Genomic DNA, 23953 nt, shown 5'->3' on the forward strand with positions numbered 1-23953 from the left:
AGGCTATTTCTTCACATTGTAAGCGTAGCAATGCCCACGTGGCTATAAGCACGAATGTTCCCATTAGCGGGAAAACAAATCAAAAGTGACCGCAAATGCGGATTATGTAACACTTTCATTGTAAATTATCTTCCCCAAACTGCTCTACACTACACCCCTTGTGGATTCATGTGGATTCATTTTAAGACGTTATTTGGCCACTTTAGTTGTGATACAAACTTTATGAAAACAATATAGGTCTATGAGCTAGGCTACATGAGGTGTGCGACTATTGCACACAAAAAAAAGGCATCGTTTCTTATGCTGGGCATCATTCACAAGTGATAATATATCATTCTCAACTGATAGGCTAATATTGTCACCCATCAGACTATTCTTGATTTAATCTTGTTATTTACATATGCTAAATAATGTATGTGTGAAATTTGTTTGGATTTAGTTAGAATGGACCTTTATCTCTCCATGGTTAATTTTAATGCCAGCCAGGTAGGCTATACTCCTGATGTAAAGAGAAGCAATGTGCTTAATGTTAGGAAAGTTGAGAAATAAATATAGTAGGCCTAGCCTATAGAAAGCTGATGGGATCCTCTTCTTTTTTAGTAGAGGCCATCACTCTGATTTCGCACATAGAAATATTGCGCAACATGAGCTCATAGGTGTAACTCAACCTTCTCAGTCCTCACCCTTTATAACCCTCTGTGTGAGGCACCCTCGTCCTCAACCTTCTCAGCCCTCACCCTTTCTAACCCTCTGTGTGAGGCACCCTCGTCCTCAACCTTCTCAGTCCTCACCCTTTCTATCTGTGTGAGGCACCCTCGTCCTCAACCTTCTCAGTCCTCACCCTTTCTAACCCTCCGTCCTCTCACCCTCTCCACATCCCTGTCCTCTTTAATTGCTGCGTCCTTTATACACTGACTTTGCTATGAAAAAATAACAACAGGCAAATCTGATCTCAGAGACCAGAGTCCATTCCAGTGTGCTACAGGGCCCAGTGTCACAGATACCCCCAGGGGGCAAAGGGCAGACATTTCACACAGGAAAAACACAGAGAGAAGGAATCAGTTAGAGTTAGCCCCCCCACACACACACAGGCACACACACAGACAAGCACACAAACACACAGACAAGCACACACACACACACACACACACACACACACTCACACACTCACAAGCACAAAACTACAGGGAATTGAATGCATCTTGATTTTTCTCTCTCGCTTTGTCTTTGTAGTATAAAGAGATGACATGGTGTTTAGGAGAGGAGAGAGGACATGGTGTTTAGGAGAGGAGAGAGGAGAGAGGACATGGTGTTTAGGAGAGGAGAGAGGATAGAGGACATGGTGTTTAGGAGAGGAGAGAGGAGAGAGGACATGGTGTTTAGGAGAGGAGAGAGGACATGGTGTTTAGGAGAGGAGAGAGGAGAGAGGACATGGTGTTTAGGAGAGGAGAGAGGAGAGAGGACATGGTGTTTAGGAGAGGAGAGAGGACATGGTGTTTAGGAGAGGAGAGAGGAGAGAGGACATGGTGTTTAGGAGAGGAGAGAGGACATGGTGTTTAGGAGAGGAGAGAGGACATGGTGTTTAGGAGAGGAGAGAGGAGAGAGGACATGGTGTTTAGGAGAGGAGAGAGGAGAGAGGACATGGTGTTTAAGAGAGGAGAGAGGACATGGTGTTTAGGAGAGGAGAGAGGACATGGTGTTTAGGAGAGGAGAGAGGGAGAGAGGACATGGTGTTTAGGAGAGAGGAGAGAGGACATGGTGTTTAGGAGAGGAGAGAGGACATGGTGTTTAGGAGAGGAGAGAGGACATGGTGTTTAGGAGAGGAGAGAGGACATGGTGTTTAGGAGAGAGGAGAGAGGAGAGAGGACATGGTGTTTAGGAGAGAGGAGAGAGGACATGGAGAGGAGAGAGGCTATTGTGTTTGGGAGAGGAGAGATGACATGGTGTTTAGGAGAGGATAGAGGACATGGTGTTTAGGAGAGGAGAGAGGAGAGAGGACATGGTGTTTAGGAGAGGAGAAAGGAGAGAGGACATGGTGTTTAGGAGAGGAGAGAGGAGAGAGGACATGGTGTTTAGGAGAGAGGAGAGAGGACATGGTGTTTAGGAGAGGAGAGAGGAGAGAGGACATGGTGTTTAGGAGAGGAGAGAGGACATGGTGTTTAGGAGAGGAGAGAGGACATGGTGTTTAGGAGAGGAGAGAGGACATTGTGTTTAGGAGAGGAGAGAGGACATGGTGTTTAGGAGAGAGGAGAGAGGACATGGAGAGGAGAGAGGCTATTGTGTTTGGGAGAGGAGAGATGACATGGTGTTTAGGAGAGGATAGAGGACATGGTGTTTAGGAGAGGAGAGAGGAGAGAGGACATGGTGTTTAGGAGAGGAGAGAGGAGAGAGGACATGGTGTTTAGGAGAGGAGAGAGGAGAGAGGACATGGTGTTTAGGAGAGGAGAGAGGAGAGAGGACATGGTGTTTAGGAGAGGAGAGAGGACATGGTGTTTAGGAGAGGAGAGAGGACATGGTGTTTAGGAGAGGAGAGAGGAGAGAGGACATGGTGTTTAGGAGAGGAGAGAGGACATGGTGTTTAGGAGAGGAGAGAGGACATGGTGTTTAGGAGAGGAGAGAGGAGAGAGGACATGGTGTTTAGGAGAGGAGAGAGGAGAGAGGACATGGTGTTTAGGAGAGGAGAGAGGACATGGTGTTTAGGAGAGGAGAGAGGACATGGTGTTTAGGAGAGGAGAGAGGACATGGTGTTTAGGAGAGGAGAGAGGAGAGAGGACATGGTGTTTAGGAGAGAGGAGAGAGGACATGGAGAGGAGAGAGGCTATTGTGTTTGGGAGAGGAGAGATGACATGGTGTTTAGGAGAGGATAGAGGACATGGTGTTTAGGAGAGGAGAGAGGAGAGAGGACATGGTGTTTAGGAGAGGAGAAAGGAGAGAGGACATGGTGTTTAGGAGAGGAGAGAGGAGAGAGGACATGGTGTTTAGGAGAGAGGAGAGAGGACATGGTGTTTAGGAGAGGAGAGAGGAGAGAGGACATGGTGTTTAGGAGAGGAGAGAGGACATGGTGTTTAGGAGAGGAGAGAGGACATGGTGTTTAGGAGAGGAGAGAGGACATTGTGTTTAGGAGAGGAGAGAGGACATGGTGTTTAGGAGAGAGGAGAGAGGACATGGAGAGGAGAGAGGCTATTGTGTTTGGGAGAGGAGAGATGACATGGTGTTTAGGAGAGGATAGAGGACATGGTGTTTAGGAGAGGAGAAAGGAGAGAGGACATGGTGTTTAGGAGAGGAGAGAGGAGAGAGGACATGGTGTTTAGGAGAGGAGAGAGGAGAGAGGACATGGTGTTTAGGAGAGGAGAGAGGACATGGTGTTTAGGAGAGGAGAGAGGACATGGTGTTTAGGAGAGGAGAGAGGACATGGTGTTTAGGAGAAGAGAGGGGACATGGTGTTTAGGAGAAGAGAGAGGAGAGAGGACATGGTGTTTAGGAGAGGAGAGAGGACATGGTGTTTAGGAGAGGAGAGAGGACATGGTGTTTAGGAGAGGAGAGGGGACATGGTGTTTAGGAGAGGAGAGAGGAGAGAGGACATGGTGTTTAGGAGAGAGGAGAGAGGACATGGTGTTTAGGAGAGGAGAGAGGACATGGTGTTTAGGAGAGGAGAGGGGACATGGTGTTTAGGAGAGGAGAGGGGACATGGTGTTTAGGAGAGGAGAGAGGACATGGTGTTTAGGAGAGGAGAGAGGAGAGAGGACATGGTGTTTAGGAGAGAGGAGAGAGGACATGGAGAGGAGAGGATAGAGGACATGGTGTTTAGGAGAGGAGAGAGGGAGAGAGGACATGGTGTTTAGGAGAGGAGAAAGGAGAGAGGACATGGTGTTTAGGAGAGGAGAGAGGAGAGAGGACATGGTGTTTAGGAGAGAGGAGAGAGGACATGGTGTTTAGGAGAGGAGAGAGGAGAGAGGACATGGTGTTTAGAGAGGAGAGAGGACATGGTGTTTAGGAGAGGAGAGAGGACATGGTGTTTAGGAGAGGAGAGAGGACATTGTGTTTAGGAGAGGAGAGAGGACATGGTGTTTAGGAGAGAGGACATGGAGAGGAGAGAGGCTATTGTGTTTGGGAGAGGAGAGATGACATGGTGTTTAGGAGAGGATAGAGGACATGGTGTTTAGGAGAGGAGAGAGGAGAGAGGACATGGTGTTTAGGAGAGGAGAAAGGAGAGAGGACATGGTGTTTAGGAGAGGAGAGAGGAGAGAGGACATGGTGTTTAGGAGAGGAGAGAGGACATGGTGTTTAGGAGAGGAGAGAGGACATGGTGTTTAGGAGAGGAGAGAGGACATGGTGTTTAGGAGAGGAGAGGGGACATGGTGTTTAGGAGAGGAGAGAGGAGAGAGGACATGGTGTTTAGGAGAGGAGAGAGGACATGGTGTTTAGGAGAGGAGATGAGTATGTAAACAAAGTGGCATAGTTAAAGTGGCTAGTGATACATGTATTACATAAAGATGCAGTAGATATAGAGTACAGTATATACGTATACAAATTAGATGAATACTGTAGGGTATGTAAACATTATATTAGGTACCATTGTTTAAAGTGGCTAGTGATATATTTTACATCATTTCCCATCAATTCCCATTATTAAAGTGGCTGGAGTTGAGTCCGTGTGTTGGCAGCAGCCACTCAATGTTAGTGGTGGCTGTTTAACAGTCTGATGGCCTTGAGATAGAAGCTGTTTTTCAGTCTCTCGGTCCCAGCTTTGATGCACCTGTACTGACCTCGCCTTCTGGATGATAGCGGGGTGAACAGGCAGTGGCTCGGGTGGTTGTTGTCCTTGATGATCTTTATGGCCTTCCTGTGACATCGGGTGGTGTAGTTGTTCTGGAGGGCAGGTAGTTTTCCCCCGGTGATGCGTTGTGTAGACCTCACTACCCTCTGGAGAGCCTTACGGTTGTGGACGGAGCAGTTGCCGTACCAGGCGGTGATACAGCCCGACAGGATGCTCTCGATTGTGCATCTGTAGAAGTTTGTGAGTCCTTTTGGTGACAAGCCGAATTTCTTCAGCCTCCTGACACCACACTCCGAGGGCCCTCACCTCCTCCATGTAGGCCGTCTCGTCGTTGTTGGTAATCAAACCTACCACTGTTGTGTCGTCCGCAAACTTGATGATTGAGTTGAAGGCGTGCGTGGCCACGCAGTCGTGGGTGAACAGGGAGTACAGGAGAGGGCTCAGAACGCACCCTTGTGGGGCCCCAGTTTTGAGGATCAGCGGGGTGGAGATGTTGTTGCCTACCCTCACCACCTGGGGGCGGCCCGTCAGGAAGTCCAGTACCCAGTTGCACAGGGCGGGGCCGAGACCCAGGGTGAGTGAGTGCTACGGGCAGTAGTCGTTTAGCTCAGTTACCTTTGCTTTCTTGGGAACAGGAACAATGGTGGCCCTCTTGAAGCATGTGGGAACAGCAGACTGGTATAGGGATTGATTGAATATGTCCATAAACACACCAGCCAGCTGGTCTGCGCATGCTCTGAGGGCGCGGCTGGGGATGCCGTCTGGGCCTGCAGCCTTGCGAGGGTTGACACGTTTAAATGTTTTCCTCACGTTGCCTGCAGTGAAGGAGAGTCCATGCTCTATCAACTGAGCTACATGGAACAATTTGTAAGTTCTTCACAATCTACAGACATGGTTCAGACTGTCATAACTCCAAACTTAATTTAACAACCATACACTCTCTGCTGTGTCTGGAACTATCTCTCTGTCTCTCTGCTGTCTGGAACCATCTCTCTGTCTCTCTCCTGTGTCTGGAACCATCTCTCTGTCTCTCTCCTGTGTCTGGAACTATCTCTCTGTCTCTCTGCTGTGTCTGGAACTATCTCTCTGTCTCTCTCCTGTGTCTGGAACTATCTCTCTGTCTCTCTCCTGTGTCTGGAACTATCTCTCTGTCTCTGCTGTGTCTGGAACTATCTCTCTGTCTCTCTGCTGTGTCTGGAACTATCTCTCTGTCTCTCTGCTGTGTCTGGAACTATCTCTCTGTCTCTCTCCTGTGTCTGGAACTATCTCTGTCTCTCTGCTGTGTCTGGAACTATCTCTCTGCTGTGTCTGGAACTATCTCTCTGCTGTGTCTGGAACTATCTCTCTGTCTCTGCTGTGTCTGGAACTATCTCTCTGTCTCTCTGCTGTGTCTGGAACTATCTCTCTGTCTCTCTCCTGTGTCTGGAACTATCTCTCTGTCTCTCTGCTGTGTCTGGAACTATCTCTCTGTCTCTGCTGTGTCTGGAACTATCTCTCTGTCTCTCTGCTGTGTCTGGAACTATCTCTCTGTCTCTCTCCTGTGTCTGGAACTATCTCTCTGTCTCTCTCCTGTGTCTGGAACTATCTCTCTGTCTCTCTCCTGTGTCTGGAACTATCTCTCTATCTCTCTCCTGTGTCTGGAACTATCTCTCTGTCTCTCTGCTGTGTCTGGAACTATCTCTCTGTCTCTCTCCTGTGTCTGGAACTATCTCTCTGTCTCTCTCCTGTGTCTGGAACTATCTCTCTGTCTCTCTGCTGTGTCTGGAACTATCTCTCTGCTGTGTCTGGAACTATCTCTCTGTCTCTCTCCTGTGTCTGGAACTATCGCTCTGTCTCTCTCCTGTGTCTGGAACTATCTCTCTGTCTCTGCTGTGTCTGGAACTATCTCTCTCCTGTGTCTGGAACTATCTCTCTGTCTCTCTTGTGGAGCTCTCCTCTCCTCTCCTTTTACTTTTACCACTTCCTCTCTCTCTCTCTTGCTCCCACTTCCTCTCTCTCTCTCTCTTGCTCCCACTTCCTCCCTCTCTCTCTCTCTTGCTCCCACTTCCTCCCTCTCTCTCTCTCTCTTGCTCCCACTTCCTCCCTCTCTCTCTGTCTTGCTCCCACTTCCTCCCTCTCTCTCTCTCTTGCTCCCACTTCCTCCCTCTCTCTCTCCCTCTTGCTCCCACTTCCTCTCTCTCTCTCTCCCTCTTGCTCCCACTTCCTCTCTCTCTCTCTCCCACTTCCTCTCCCACTTCCTCTCTCTCTCTCTCTCTCTCTCTCTCTCTCTCTCTCTCTCTCTCTCTCTCTCTCTCTCTCTCTCTCTCTCTCTCTCTCTCTCTCTCTCCCACTTCCTCTCTCTCTCTCTCTCTCTCTTCCTTCCTCTTCTCTCTCTCTCTCTTGCTCCCACTTCCTCTCTCTCCCACTTCCTCTCTGCTCCCACTTCCTCTCTCTCTCTTGCTCCCACTTCCTCTCTCTCTCTCTCTCTCTCTTGCTCCCACTTCCTCTCTCTCTCTCTCTCTCTCTTGCTCCCACTTCCTCTCTCTCTCTCTCTCTCTTGCTCCCACTTCCTCTCTCTCTCTCCCCTCTTGCTCCCACTTCCTCTCTCTCTCTCTCTGCTCCCACTTCCTCTCTCTCTCTCTCTCTCTCTCTCTCTCTCTCTCTCTCTCTCTCTCTCTTGCTCCCACTTCCTCTCTCTCTCTCTCTCTCTTGCTCCCACTTCCTCTCTCTCTCTCTCTCTCTTGCTCCCACTTCCTCTCTCTCTCCCTCTTGCTCCCACTTCCTCTCCCTCTTTTCAGTGACCTCAAATTGGACAGACGTAGACATTCATCCGGGAACATCTCCACCACTCTGGAGATGCTGCCAGGTCTGGAAGGGTTTGAACTGGAACCCTACGACAAGGTAAATTCTACATGAGTGATCGTGTTTGGGTCCTAAACCCCTGGTCCATCTCCATGTATCATAGGCCCAGGTACGATGCAATTTAGAGGTTTTAGGTTCATTAGAACATTTTAGTACATATGATACGTAGTTAGAAGTCCTAGATTATATTGCAGGGGGGGGTGCCCCTAAAACTAGAGTAGTCTTAGATTATATTCTAGGGGGTGCCCCCAAAACTAGAGATGTCTTAGATTATATTGCAGGGGGGGTGCCCCCAAAACTAGAGTAGTCTTAGATTATATTCTGGGGGTGCCCCAAAACTAGAGAGATGTCTTAGATTATATTCCAGGGGTGCCCCCAAAACTAGAGTAGTCCTAGATTATATTACAGGGGGTTCCCTAAAACTAGAGTAGTCTTAGATTATATTCCAGGGGTGCCCCCAAAACTAGAGATGTCTTAGATTATATTCCAGGGGTGCCCCCAAAACTAGAGTAGTCTTAGATTATATTGCAGGGGCTAGAGTAGCCTTAACAGATAGCCTGTCCCAAACTCTCTATTCCTCATACTGACTATATAGAGAATAAGGTGCTATTTGGGACGTAACCATAGGAACCCTTTTTTTACTCAGTGGTGTAAAATACATTTAAAGTCGTTTTTGGGGGGTACCTTTACTTAACTATTTATATTTTTGACAACTTTTACTTTACTACATTCCTAAAGACAATTATGTCATTTTTACTCCGTACGTTTTCCCTGACACCTAAAAGTACTCGCTACATTTTGAATGCTTAGCAGGACAGGAAATTTACACACTTATCAAGAGAACTTCCCTGGTCATCTACTGCCTCTGGTCTGGTGGACTCACTAAACAGAGAACGTCCCTGGTCGTCCCTACTGCCTCTGATCTGGAGGACTCACTAAACAGAGAACGTCCCTGGTCGTCCCTACTGCCTGTGATCTGGAGGACTCACTAAACAGAGAACGTCCCTGGTCGTCCCTACAGCCTCTGATCTGGCGGACTCACTAAACAGAGAACATCCCTGGTCATCCCTACTGCCTCTGATCTGGAGGACTCACTAAACAGAGAACATCCCTGGTCATCCCTACTGCCTCTGATCTGGAGGACTCACTAAACAGAGAACATCCCTGGTCATCCCTACTGCCTCTGATCTGGAGGACTCACTAAACAGAGAACATCCCTGGTCATCCCTACTGCCTCTGATCTGGAGGACTCACTAAACAGAGAACATCCATTGGTCGTCCCTACTGCCTCTGATCTGGTGGACTCACTAAACAGAGAACATCCCTGGTCGTCCCTACTGCCTCTCTGATCTGGAGGACTCACTAAACAGAGAACATCCCTGGTCATCCCTACTGCCTCTGATCTGGAGGACTCACTAAACAGAGAACATCCCTGGTCATCCCTACTGCCTCTGATATGGAGGACTCACTAAACAGAGAACATCCCTGGTCATCCCTACTGCCTCTGATCTGGTGGACTCACTAAACAGAGAACATCCCTGGTCATCCCTACTGCCTCTGATCTGGAGGACTCACTAAACAGAGAACATCCCTGGCCGTCCCTACTGCCTCTGATATGGAGGACTCACTAAACAGAGAACATCCCTGGTCATCCCTACTGCCTCTGATCTGGAGGACTCACTAAACAGAGAACATCCCTGGTCATCCCTACTGCCTCTGATATGGAGAACTCACTAAACAGAGAACATCCCTGGTCATCCCTACTGCCTCTGATATGGAGGACTCACTAAACAGAGAACATCCCTGGTCATCCCTACTGCCTCTGATATGGAGAACTCACTAAACAGAGAACATCCCTGGTCATCCCTACTGCCTCTGATATGGAGGACTCACTAAACAGAGAACATCCCTGGTCATCCCTACTGCCTCTGATATGGAGAACTCACTAAACAGAGAACATCCCTGGTCATCCCTACTGCCTCTGATATGGAGGACTCACTAAACAGAGAACATCCCTGGTCATCCCTACTGCCTCTGATCTGGAGGACTCACTAAACAGAGAACATCCCTGGTCATCCCTACTGCCTCTGATATGGAGAACTCACTAAACAGAGAACATCCCTGGTCATCCCTACTGCCTCTGATATGGAGGACTCACTAAACAGAGAACATCCCTGGTCATCCCTACTGCCTCTGATATGGAGAACTCACTAAACAGAGAACATCCCTGGTCGTCCCTACTGCCTCTGATCTGGAGGACTCACTAAACAGAGAACATCCCTGGTCGTCCCTACTGCCTCTGATCTGGAGGACTCACTAAACAGAGAACATCCCTGGTCATCCCTACTGCCTCTGATCTGGAGGACTCACTAAACAGAGAACATCCCTGGTCATCCCTACTGCCTCTGATCTGGAGGACTCACTAAACAGAGAACATCCCTGGTCGTCCCTACTGCCTCTGATCTGGTGGACTCACTAAACAGAGAACATCCCTGGTCATCCCTACTGCCTCTGATCTGGAGGACTCACTAAACAGAGAACATCCATTGGTCGTCCCTACTGCCTCTGATCTGGTGGACTCACTAAACAGAGAACATCCCTGGTCGTCCCTACTGCCTCTGATCTGGAGGACTCACTAAACAGAGAACATCCCTGGTCGTCCCTACTGCCTCTGATATGGAGAACTCACTAAACAGAGAACATCCCTGGTCATCCCTACTGCCTCTGATATGGAGAACTCACTAAACAGAGAACATCCCTGGTCATCCCTACTGCCTCTGATCTGGTGGACTCACTAAACAGAGAACATCCCTGGTCATCCCTACTGCCTCTGATCTGGTGGACTCACTAAACAGAGAACATCCCTGGTCATCCCTACTGCCTCTGATCTGGAGGACTCACTAAACAGAGAACATCCCTGGTCGTCCCTACTGCCTCTGATCTGGTGGACTCACTAAACAGAGAACATCCCTGGTCATCCCTACTGCCTCTGATCTGGAGGACTCACTAAACAGAGAACATCCCTGGTCGTCCCTACTGCCTCTGATCTGGTGGACTCACTAAACAGAGAACATCCCTGGTCGTCCCTACTGTCTCTGATCTGGTGGACTCACTAAACAGAGAACATCCCTGGTCATCCCTACTGCCTCTGATATGGAGAACTCACTAAACAGAGAACATCCCTGGTCATCCCTACTGCCTCTGATATGGAGAACTCACTAAACAGAGAACATCCCTGGTCATCCCTACTGCCTCTGATATGGAGGACTCACTAAACAGTGAACATCCCTGGTCATCCCTACTGCCTCTGGCCTGGTGGACTCACTAAACAGAGAACATTCCTGGTCATCCCGACTGCCTCTGATTTGGAGGAATCACAAAACAGAGAACATCCCTGGTCATCCCAACTGCCTCTGATCTGGAGGACTCACTAAACAGAGAACATCCCTGGTCATCCCTACTGCCTCTGATCTGGAGGACTCACTAAACAGAGAACATCCCTGGTCATCCCTACTGCCTCTGATATGGAGGACTCACTAAACAGAGAACATCCCTGGTCATCCCTACTGCCTCTGATCTGGTGGACTCACTAAACAGAGAACATCCCTGGTCGTCCCTACTGCCTCTGATCTGGTGGACTCACTAAACAGAGAACATCCCTGGTCATCCCTACTGCCTCTGATATGGAGAACTCACTAAACAGAGAACATCCCTGGTCATCCCTACTGCCTCTGATATGGAGAACTCACTAAACAGAGAACATCCCTGGTCATCCCTACTGCCTCTGATCTGGAGGACTCACTAAACAGAGAACATCCCTGGTCGTCCCTACTGCCTCTGATCTGGTGGACTCACTAAACAGAGAACATCCCTGGTCATCCCTACTGCCTCTGATCTGGAGGACTCACTAAACAGAGAACATCCATTGTCGTCCCTACTGCCTCTGATCTGGTGGACTCACTAAACAGAGAACATCCCTGGTCGTCCCTACTGCCTCTGATCTGGAGGACTCACTAAACAGAGAACATCCCTGGTCGTCCCTACTGCCTCTGATCTGGAGGACTCACTAAACAGAGAACATCCCTGGTCATCCCTACTGCCTCTGATATGGAGGACTCACTAAACAGAGAACATCCCTGGTCATCCCTACTGCCTCTGATCTGGTGGACTCACTAAACAGAGAACATCCCTGGTCATCCCTACTGCCTCTGATCTGGAGGACTCACTAAACAGAGAACATCCATTGGTCGTCCCTACTGCCTCTGATCTGGTGGACTCACTAAACAGAGAACATCCCTGGTCGTCCTACTGCCTCTGATCTGGAGGACTCACTAAACAGAGAACATCCCTGGCCGTCCCTACTGCCTCTGATATGGAGGACTCACTAAACAGAGAACATCCCTGGTCATCCCTACTGCCTCTGATCTGGAGGACTCACTAAACAGAGAACATCCCTGGTCATCCCTACTGCCTCTGATATGGAGAACTCACTAAACAGAGAACATCCCTGGTCATCCCTACCCCTCTGATATGGAGGACTCACTAAACAGAGAACATCCCTGGTCATCCCTACTGCCTCTGATATGGAGAACTCACTAAACAGAGAACATCCCTGGTCATCCCTACTGCCTCTGATATGGAGGACTCACTAAACAGAGAACATCCTGGTCATCCCTACTGCCTCTGATCTGGTGGACTCACTAAACAGAGAACATCCCTGGTCATCCCTACTGCCTCTGATCTGGAGGACTCACTAAACAGAGAACATCCCTGGTCATCCCTACTGCCTCTGATATGGAGGACTCACTAAACAGAGAACATCCCTGGTCATCCCTACTGCCTCTGATCTGGTGGACTCACTAAACAGAGAACATCCCTGGTCATCCCTACTGCCTCTGATCTGGAGGACTCACTAAACAGAGAACATCCCTGGTCATCCCTACTGCCTCTGATATGGAGGACTCACTAAACAGAGAACATCCCTGGTCATCCCTACTGCCTCTGATCTGGAGGACTCACTAAACAGAGAACATCCCTGGTCATCCCTACTGCCTCTGATATGGAGAACTCACTAAACAGAGAACATCCCTGGTCATCCCTACTGCCTCTGATATGGAGGACTCACTAAACAGAGAACATCCCTGGTCATCCCTACTGCCTCTGATATGGAGAACTCACTAAACAGAGAACATCCCTGGTCATCCCTACTGCCTCTGATATGGAGGACTCACTAAACAGAGAACATCCCTGGTCATCCCTACTGCCTCTGATCTGGTGGACTCACTAAACAGAGAACATCCCTGGTCATCCCTACTGCCTCTGATCTGGAGGACTCACTAAACAGAGAACATCCCTGGTCATCCCTACTGCCTCTGATCTGGAGGACTCACTAAACAGAGAACATCCCTGGTCATCCCTACTGCCTCTGATCTGGAGGACTCACTAAACAGAGAACATCCCTGGTCATCCCTACTGCCTCTGATCTGGAGGACTCACTAAACAGAGAACATCCCTGGTCATCCCTACTGCCTCTGATATGGAGGACTCACTAAACAGAGAACATCCCTGGTCATCCCTACTGCCTCTGATCTGGAGGACTCACTAAACAGAGAACATCCCTGGTCATCCCTACTGCCTCTGATCTGGAGGACTCACTAAACAGAGAACATCCCTGGTCATCCCTACTGCCTCTGATATGGAGGACTCACTAAACAGAGAACATCCCTGGTCATCCCTACTGCCTCTGATCTGGAGGACTCACTAAACAGAGAACGTCCCTGGTCATCCCTACTGCCTCTGATCTGGAGGACTCACTAAACAGAGAACATCCCTGGTCATCCCTACTGCCTCTGATCTGGAGGACTCACTAAACAGAGAACATCCCTGGTCATCCCTACTGCCTCTGATCTGGTGGACTCACTAAACAGACAACATCCCTGGTCATCCCTACTGCCTCTGATCTGGAGGACTCACTAAACAGAGAACATCCCTGGTCATCCCTACTGCCTCTGATCTGGAGGACTCACTAAACAGAGAACGTCCCTGGTCGTCCCTACTGCCTGTGATCTGGAGGACTCACTAAACAGAGAACATCCCTGGTCATCTCTACTGCCTCTGATCTGGAGGACTCACTAAACAGACAACATCCCTGGTCATCTCTACTGCCTCTGATCTGGAGGACTCACTAAACAGACAACATCCCTGGTCATCTCTACTGCCTCTGATCTGGAGGACTCACTAAACAGAGAACGTCCCTGGTCGTCCCTACTGCCTGTGATCTGGAGGACTCACTAAACAGAGAACATCCCTGGTCGTCCCTACTGTCTCTGATCTGGAGGACTCACTAAACAGAGAACATCCCTGGTCATCCCTACTGCCTCTGATCTGGTGGACTCACTAAACAGAGAACATCCCCTGGTCATCCCTACTGCCTGTGATCTGGAGGACTCACTAAACAGAGAACATCCCTGGTCGTCCCTACTGTCTCTGATCTGGAGGACTCACTAAACAGAGAACATCCCTGGTCATCCCTACTGCCTCTGATCTGGAGGACTCACTAAACAGAGAACATCCCTGGTCATCCCTACTGCCTCTGATATGGAGGACTCACTAAACAGAGAACATCCCTGGTCGTCCCTACTGTCTCTGATCTGGAGGACTCACTAAACAGAGAACATCCCTGGTCATCCCTACCCTCTGATCTGGTGGACTCACTAAACAGAGAACATCCCTGGTCATCCCTACTGCCTCTGATATGGAGGACTCACTAAACAGAGAACATCCCTGGTCATCCCTACTGCCTCTGATCTGGTGGACTCACTAAACAGAGAACATCCCTGGTCATCTCTACTGCCTTTGATCTGGAGGACTCACTAAACAGAGAACATCCCTGGTCATCCCTACTGCCTGTGATCTGGAGGACTCACTAAACAGAGAACATCCCTGGTCGTCCCTACTGTCTCTGATCTGGAGGACTCACTAAACAGAGAACATCCCTGGTCATCCCTACTGCCTCTGATCTGGAGGACTCACTAAACAGAGAACATCCCTGGTCATCCCTACTGCCTCTGATATGGAGGACTCACTAAACAGAGAACATCCCTGGTCGTCCCTACTGTCTCTGATCTGGAGGACTCACTAAACAGAGAACATCCTGGTCATCCCTACTGCCTCTGATCTGGTGGACTCACTAAACAGAGAACATCCCTGGTCATCCCTACTGCCTCTGATATGGAGGACTCACTAAACAGAGAACATCCCTGGTCATCCCTACTGCCTCTGATCTGGTGGACTCACTAAACAGAGAACATCCCTGGTCATCTCTACTGCCTTTGATCTGGAGGACTCACTAAACAGAGAACATCCCTGGTCATCCCTACTGCCTCTGATATGGAGGACTCACTAAACAGAGAACATCCCTGGTCATCCCTACTGCCTCTGATCTGGTGGACTCACTAAACAGAGAACATCCTGGTCATCTCTACTGCCTTTGATCTGGAGGACTCACTAAACAGAGAACATCCCTGGTCATCTCTACTGCCTTTGATATGGAGGACTCACTAAACAGAGAACATCCCTGGTCATCCCTACTGCCTCTGATCTGGAGGACTCACTAAACAGAGAACATCCCTGGTCATCCCTACTGCCTCTGATCTGGAGGACTCACTAAACAGAGAACATCCCTGGTCATCCCTACTGCCTCTGATCTGGAGGACTCACTAAACAGAGAACATCCCTGGTCATCCCTACTGCCTCTGATCTGGAGGACTCACTAAACAGAGAACATCCCTGGTCATCCCTACTGCCTCTGATCTGGAGGACTCCCTAAACAGAGAACATCCCTGGTCATCCCTACTGCCTCTGATCTGGAGGACTCACTAAACAGAGAACATCCCTGGTCATCCCTACTGCCTCTGATCTGGAGGACTCACTAAACAGAGAACATCCCTGGTCATCCCTACTGCCTCTGATCTGGAGGACTCACTAAACAGAGAACATCCCTGGTCATCCCTACTGCCTCTGATATGGAGAACTCACTAAACAGAGAACATCCCTGGTCATCCCTACTGCTTCTGATCTGGAGGACTCACTAAACAGAGAACATCCCTGGTCATCCCTACTGCTTCTGATCTGGAGGACTCACTAAACAGAGAACATCCCTGGTCATCCCTACTGCTTCTGATCTGGAGGACTCACTAAACAGAGAACATCCCTGGTCATCCCTACTGCCTCTGATCTGGAGGACTCACTAAACAGAGAACATCCCTGGTCATCCCTACTGCCTCTGATCTGGAGGACTCACTAAACAGAGAACATCCCTGGTCATCCCTACTGCCTCTGATCTGGAGGACTCACTAAACAGAGAACATCCCTGGTCATCCCTACTGCCTCTGATCTGGAGGACTCACTAAACAGAGAACATCCCTGGTCATCCCTACTGCCTCTGATCTGGAGGACTCACTAAACAGAGAACATCCCTGGTCATCCCTACTGCCTCTGATCTGGAGGACTCACTAAACAGAGAACATCCCTGGTCATCCCTACTGCCTCTGATCTGGAGGACTCACTAAACAGAGAACATCCCTGGTCGTCCCTACTGCCTCTGATCTGGAGGACTCACTAAACAGAGAACATCCCTGGTCGTCCCTACTGCCTCTGATCTGGAGGACTCACTAAACAGAGAACATCCCTGGTCGTCCCTACTGTCTCTGATCTGGAGGACTCACTAAACAGAGAACATCCCTGGTCATCCCTACTGCCTCTGATCTGGAGGACTCACTAAACAGAGAACATCCCTGGTCGTCCCTACTGCCTCTGATCTGGAGGACTCACTAAACAGAGAACATCCCTGGTCGTCCCTACTGCCTCTGATCTGGTGGACTCACTAAACAGAGAACATCCCTGGTCATCCCTACTGCCTCTGATCTGGAGGACTCACTAAACAGAGAACATCCCTGGTCATCCCTACTGCCTCTGATCTGGAGGACTCACTAAACAGAGAACATCCCCTGGTCATCCCTACTGCCTCTGATCTGGAGGACTCACTGAACAGAGAACATCCCTGGTCGTCCCTACTACCTCTGATCTGGAGGACTCACTAAACAGAGAACATCCCTGGTCATCCCTACTGCCTCTGATCTGGAGGACTCACTGAACAGAGAACATCCCTGGTCGTCCCTACTGCCTCTGATATGGAGGACTCACTAAACAGAGAACATCCCTGGTCGTCCCTACTGCCTCTGATCTGGTGGACTCACTAAACAGAGAACATCCCTGGTCATCCCTACTGCCTCTGATCTGGAGGACTCACTAAACAGAGAACATCCCTGGTCATCCCTACAGCCTCTGATCTGGTGGACTCACTAAACACATGCTTAGTGTTGGAGTGTGCCCCTGGCTATCTGTAATGATGTCTGAGAGTTGGAGTGTTGCCCCTGGCTATCTGTAATGATGTCTGAGTGTTGGAGTGTGACCCTGGCTATCTGTAATGATGTCTGAGTGTTGGAGCCCCTGGCTATCTGTAAATAATGTCTGAGTGTTGGAGTGCGCCCCTGGCTATCTGTAATGATGTCTGAGTGTTGGAGTGAGCCCCTGGCTATCTGTAATGATGTCTGAGTGTTGGAGTGTGCCCCTGGCTATCTGTAATGATGTCTGAGAGTTGGAGTGTGCCCCTGGCTATCTGTAATGATGTCTGAGAGTTGGAGTGTGCCCCTGGCTATCTGTAATGATGTCTGAGAGTTGGAGTGTGCCCCTGGCTATCTGTAATGATGTCTGAGAGTTGGAGTGTGCCCCTGGCTATCTGTAATGATGTCTGAGAGTTGGAGTGTGCCCTGGCTATCTGTAAAGGATGTCTGAGTGTTGGAGTGTGCCCCTGGCTATCTGTAATGATGTCTGAGTGGTGGAGTGTGCCCCTGGCTATCTGTAATGATGTCTGAGAGTTGGAGTGTGCCCCTGGCTATCTGTAATGATGTCTGAGTGTTGGAGTGCGCCCCTGGCTATCTGTAATGATGTCTGAGTGTTGGAGTGAGCCCCTGGCTATCTGTAATGATGTCTGAGAGTTGGAGTGAGCCCCTGGCTATCTGTAATGATGTCTGAGAGTTGGAGTGAGCCCCTGGCTATCTGTAATGATGTCTGAGTGTTGGAGTGAGCCCCTGGCTATCTGTAATGATGTCTGAGTGTTGGAGTGAGCCCCTGGCTATCTGTAATGATGTCTGAGAGTTGGAGTGAGCCCCTGGCTATCTGTAATGATGTCTGAGAGTTGGAGTGAGCCCCTGGCTATCTGTAATGATGTCTGAGTGTTGGAGCCCCTGGCTATCTGTAAATAATGTCTGAGAGTTGGAGTGCGCCCCTGGCTATCTGTAATGATGTCTGAGTGGTGGAGTGCGCCCCTGGCTATCTGTAATGATGTCTGAGTGTTGGAGTGAGCCCTGACTATCTGTAATGATGTCTGAGAGTTGGAGTGAGCCCCTGGCTATCTGTAATGATGTCTGAGAGTTGGAGTGTGCCCCTGGCTATCTGTAATGATGTCTGAGTGTTGGAGTGAGCCCCTGGCTATCTGTAATGATGTCTGAGTGTTGGAGTGAGCCCTGGCTATCTGTAATGATGTCTGAGAGTTGGAGTGTGCCCCTGGCTATCTGTAATGATGTCTGAGAGTTGGAGTGAGCCCCTGGCTATCTGTAATGATGTCTGAGAGTTGGAGTGTGCCCCTGGCTATCTGTAATGATGTCTGAGAGTTGGAGTGTGCCCCTGGCTATCTGTAATGATGTCTGAGAGTTGGAGTGTGCCCCTGGCTATCTGTAATGATGTCTGAGTGTTGGAGTGAGCCCCTGGCTATCTGTAATGATGTCTGAGTGTTGGAGTGTGCCCCTGGCTATCTGTAATGATGTCTGAGAGTTGGAGTGTGCCCCTGGCTATCTGTAATGATGTCTGAGTGTTGGAGTGAGCCCCTGGCTATCTGTAATGATGTCTGAGAGTTGGAGTGAGCCCCTGGCTATCTGTAATGATGTCTGAGTGTTGGAGTGCGCCCCTGGCTATCTGTAATGATGTCTGAGTGTTGGAGTGAGCCCCTGGCTATCTGTAATGATGTCTGAGAGTTGGAGTGTGCCCCTGGCTATCTGTAATGATGTCTGAGAGTTGGAGTGTGCCCCTGGCTATCTGTAATGATGTCTGAGTGTCGGAGTGTGCCCCTGGCTATCTGTAATGATGTCTGAGTGTTGGAGTGTGCCCCTGGCTATCTGTAATGATGTCTGAGAGTTGGAGTGTGCCCCTGGCTATCTGTAATGATGTCTGAGTGTTGGGTGAGCCCCTGGCTATCTGTAATGATGTCTGAGAGTTGGAGTGTGCCCCTGGCTATCTGTAATGATGTCTGAGAGTTGGAGTGTGCCCCTGGCTATCTGTAATGATGTCTGAGTGGTGGAGTGCGCCCCTGGCTATCTGTAATGATGTCTGAGTGGTGGAGTGCGCCCCTGGCTATCTGTAATGATGTCTGAGTGTTGGAGTGCGCCCCTGGCTATCTGTAATGATGTCTGAGTGGTGGAGTGTGCCCCTGGCTATCTGTAATGATGTCTGAGTGGTGGAGTGCGCCCTGGCTATCTGTAATGATGTCTGAGTGGTGGAGTGCGCCCCTGGCTATCTGTAATGATGTCTGAGTGGTGGAGTGCGCCCCTGGCTATCTGTAATGATGTCTGAGTGTTGGAGTGCGCCCCTGGCTATCTGTAATGATGTCTGAGTGGTGGAGTGCGCCCCTGGCTATCTGTAATGATGTCTGAGTGTTGGAGTGCGCCCCTGGCTATCTGTAATGATGTCTGAGTGGTGGAGTGCGCCCTGGCTATCTGTAATGATGTCTGAGTGTTGGAGTGCGCCCCTGGCTATCTGTAATGATGTCTGAGTGTTGGAGTGCGCCCCTGGCTATCTGTAATGATGTCTGAGTGGTGGAGTGTGCCCCTGGCTATCTGTAATGATGTCTGAGTGGTGGAGTGCGCCCCTGGCTATCTGTAATGATGTCTGAGTGGTGGAGTGTGCCCTGGCTATCTGTAATGATGTCTGAGTGGTGGAGTGCGCCCTGGCTATCTGTAATGATGTCTGAGTGGTGGAGTGTGCCCCTGGCTATCTGTAATGATGTCTGAGTGGTGGAGTGCGCCCCTGGCTATCTGTAATGATGTCTGAGTGGTGGAGTGCGCCCCTGGCTATCTGTAATGATGTCTGAGAGTTGGAGCCCTGGCTATCTGTAATGATGTCTGAGAGTTGGAGCCCCTGGCTATCTGTAATGATGTCTGAGAGTTGGAGCCCCTGGCTATCTGTAATGATGTCTGAGAGTTGGAGTGTGCCCCTGGCTATCTGTAATGATGTCTGAGAGTTGGAGCCCCTGGCTATCTGTAATGATGTCTGAGAGTTGAAGTGTGCCCCTGGCTATCTGTAAATTATGTCTGAGTGTTGGAGCGTTCCCCTGGCTATCTGTAATGATGTCTGAGTGTTGGAGTGTGCCCCTAGCTATCTGTAATGATGTCTGAGTGTTGGAGTGTGCCCCTGGCTATCTGTAATGATGTCTGAGAGTTGGAGTGAGCCCCTGGCTATCTGTAATGATGTCTGAGAGTTGGAGTGTGCCCCTGGCTATCTGTAATGATGTCTGAGAGTTGGAGTGCGCCCCGGCTATCTGTAATGATGTCTGAGAGTTGGAGCCCCTGGCTATCTGTAATGATGTCTGAGAGTTGAAGTGTGCCCCTGGCTATCTGTAATGATGTCTGAGAGTTGGAGCCCCTGGCTATCTGTAATGATGTCTGAGAGTTGGAGCCCCTGGCTATCTGTAATGATGTCTGAGAGTTGGAGTGTGCCCTGGCTATCTGTAATGATGTCTGAGAGTTGGAGCCCCTGGCTATCTGTAATGATGTCTGAGAGTTGGAGTGTGCCCCTGGCTATCTGTAATGATGTCTGAGTGTTGGAGCGTTCCCCTGGCTATCTGTAATGATGTCTGAGAGTTGGAGTGCGCCCCTGGCTATCTGTAATGATGTCTGAGAGTTGGAGTGCGCCCCTGGCTATCTGTAATGATGTCTGAGAGTTGGAGTGCGCCCCTGGCTATCTGTAATGATGTCTGAGAGTTGGAGCCCCTGGCTATCTGTAATGATGTCTGAGTGTTGGAGCCCCTGGCTATCTGTAATGATGTCTGAGAGTTGGAGTGCGCCCCTGGCTATCTGTAATGATGTCTGAGTGTTGGAGCCCCTGGCTATCTGTAATGATGTCTGAGAGTTGGAGTGCGCCCCTGGCTATCTGTAATGATGTCTGAGAGTTGGAGTGCGCCCCTGGCTATCTGTAATGATGTCTGAGAGTTGGAGCCCCTGGCTATCTGTAATGATGTCTGAGTGTTGGAGCCCCTGGCTATCTGTAATGATGTCTGAGAGTTGGAGCCCCTGGCTATCTGTAATGATGTCTGAGTGTTGGAGCCCCTGGCTATCTGTAATGATGTCTGAGAGTTGGAGTGCGCCCCTGGCTATCTGTAATGATGTCTGAGAGTTGGAGTGCGCCCCTGGCTATCTGTAATGATGTCTAAGAGTTGGAGCCCCTGGCTATCTGTAAATAATGTCTGAGAGTTGGAGTGTGCCCCTGGCTATCTGTAAATAATGTCTGAGTGTTGTAGTGTGCCCCTGGCTATCTGTAATGATGTCTGAGTGTTGGAGCCCCTGGCTATCTGTAAATAATGTCTGAGAGTTGGAGTGCGCCCCTGGCTATCTGTAATGATGTCTGAGTGTTGGAGTGCGCCCCTGGCTATCTGTAATGATGTCTGAGTGTTGGAGTGCGCCCCTGGCTATCTGTAAATGATGTCTGAGAGTTGGAGTGCGCCCCTGGCTATCTGTAATGATGTCTGAGTGTTGGAGTGCGCCCCTGGCTATCTGTAATGATGTCTGAGTGTTGGAGTGCGCCCCTGGCTATCTGTAATGATGTCTGAGTGTTGGAGTGCGCCCCTGGCTATCTGTAATGATGTCTGAGTGTTGGAGTGTGCCCCTGGCTATCTGTAATGATGTCTGAGAGTTGGCGCCCCTGGCTATCTGTAATGATGTCTGAGAGTTGGAGTGCGCCCCTGGCTATCTGTAATGATGTCTAAGAGTTGGAGCCCCTGGCTATCTGTAAATAATGTCTGAGAGTTGGAGTGTGCCCCTGGCTATCTGTAAATAATGTCTGAGTGTTGTAGTGTGCCCCTGGCTATCTGTAATGATGTCTGAGAGTTGGAGCCCTGGCTATCTGTAATGATGTCTGAGTGTTGGAGTGAGCCCCTGGCTATCTGTAATGATGTCTGAGTGTTGGAGTGCGCCCCTGGCTATCTGTAATGATGTCTGAGTGTTGGAGTGCGCCCTGGCTATCTGTAATGATGTCTGAGAGTTGGAGTGCGCCCCTGGCTATCTGTAATGATGTCTGAGTGTTGGAGTGAGCCCCTGGCTATCTGTAATGATGTCTGAGTGTTGGAGTGCGCCCCTGGCTATCTGTAAATGATGTCTGAGAGTTGGAGTGTGCCCCTGGCTATCTGTAATGATGTCTGAGTGGTGGAGTGCGCCCCTGGCTATCTGTAATGATGTCTGAGTGGTGGAGTGCGCCCCTGGCTATCTGTAATGATGTCTGAGTGTTGGAGTGCGCCCCTGGCTATCTGTAATGATGTCTGAGTGGTGGAGTGTGCCCCTGGCTATCTGTAATGATGTCTGAGTGGTGGAGTGCGCCCCTGGCTATCTGTAATGATGTCTGAGTGGTGGAGTGCGCCCCTGGCTATCTGTAATGATGTCTGAGTGGTGGAGTGCGCCCTGGCTATCTGTAATGATGTCTGAGTGTTGGAGTGCGCCCTGGCTATCTGTAATGATGTCTGAGTGGTGGAGTGCGCCCCTGGCTATCTGTAATGATGTCTGAGTGTTGGAGTGCGCCCCTGGCTATCTGTAATGATGTCTGAGTGGTGGAGTGCGCCCCTGGCTATCTGTAATGATGTCTGAGTGTTGGAGTGCGCCCCTGGCTATCTGTAATGATGTCTGAGTGTTGGAGTGCGCCCCTGGCTATCTGTAATGATGTCTGAGTGGTGGAGTGTGCCCCTGGCTATCTGTAATGATGTCTGAGTGGTGGAGTGCGCCCTGGCTATCTGTAATGATGTCTGAGTGGTGGAGTGTGCCCCTGGCTATCTGTAATGATGTCTGAGTGGTGGAGTGCGCCCCTGGCTATCTGTAATGATGTCTGAGTGGTGGAGTGTGCCCCTGGCTATCTGTAATGATGTCTGAGTGGTGGAGTGCGCCCCTGGCTATCTGTAATGATGTCTGAGTGGTGGAGTGCGCCCCTGGCTATCTGTAATGATGTCTGAGAGTTGGAGCCCCTGGCTATCTGTAATGATGTCTGAGAGTTGGAGCCCCTGGCTATCTGTAATGATGTCTGAGAGTTGGAGCCCCTGGCTATCTGTAATGATGTCTGAGAGTTGGAGTGTGCCCCTGGCTATCTGTAATGATGTCTGAGAGTTGGAGCCCCTGGCTATCTGTAATGATGTCTGAGAGTTGAAGTGTGCCCCTGGCTATCTGTAAATTATGTCTGAGTGTTGGAGCGTTCCCCTGGCTATCTGTAATGATGTCTGAGTGTTGGAGTGTGCCCCTGGCTATCTGTAATGATGTCTGAGTGTTGGAGTGTGCCCCTGGCTATCTGTAATGATGTCTGAGAGTTGGAGTGAGCCCCTGGCTATCTGTAATGATGTCTGAGAGTTGGAGTGTGCCCTGGCTATCTGTAATGATGTCTGAGAGTTGGAGTGCGCCCCCGGCTATCTGTAATGATGTCTGAGAGTTGGAGCCCCTGGCTATCTGTAATGATGTCTGAGAGTTGAAGTGTGCCCCTGGCTATCTGTAATGATGTCTGAGAGTTGGAGCCCCTGGCTATCTGTAATGATGTCTGAGAGTTGGAGCCCTGGCTATCTGTAATGATGTCTGAGAGTTGGAGTGTGCCCTGGCTATCTGTAATGATGTCTGAGAGTTGGAGCCCTGGCTATCTGTAATGATGTCTGAGAGTTGAAGTGTGCCCCTGGCTATCTGTAAATTATGTCTGAGTGTTGGAGCGTTCCCCTGGCTATCTGTAATGATGTCTGAGAGTTGGAGTGCGCCCCTGGCTATCTGTAATGATGTCTGAGAGTTGGAGTGCGCCCTGGCTATCTGTAATGATGTCTGAGAGTTGGAGTGCGCCCCTGGCTATCTGTAATGATGTCTGAGAGTTGGAGCCCCTGGCTATCTGTAATGATGTCTGAGTGTTGGAGCCCCTGGCTATCTGTAATGATGTCTGAGAGTTGGAGTGCGCCCCTGGCTATCTGTAATGATGTCTGAGTGTTGGAGTGCG

At 49.8% G+C, this 23953-nt stretch overlaps 1 protein-coding gene across 7 annotated transcripts in view; it reads left to right on the forward strand.

Moving 5' to 3' along the window:
* The window catches only part of cables2b (Cdk5 and Abl enzyme substrate 2b), a 282031-nt gene that overhangs the window by 124307 nt on the left and 133771 nt on the right, over nt 1-23953 (forward strand). For 2 of the 7 annotated variants that reach the window (XM_052481306.1, XM_052481307.1), the window contains exon 4: nt 7555-7657. The exons of the other annotated variants lie outside the window; for them this stretch is intronic. In XM_052481306.1, coding sequence (XP_052337266.1) covers nt 7555-7657 — 103 coding nt within the window. The remainder of the gene's footprint in view (nt 1-7554; nt 7658-23953) is intronic. 7 annotated transcript variants of the gene reach the window in all.

The sequence above is a fragment of the Oncorhynchus keta genome, chromosome 27 (genome assembly GCF_023373465.1).
Source record: "Oncorhynchus keta strain PuntledgeMale-10-30-2019 chromosome 27, Oket_V2, whole genome shotgun sequence".
Lineage (NCBI taxonomy): Eukaryota > Metazoa > Chordata > Actinopteri > Salmoniformes > Salmonidae > Oncorhynchus > Oncorhynchus keta.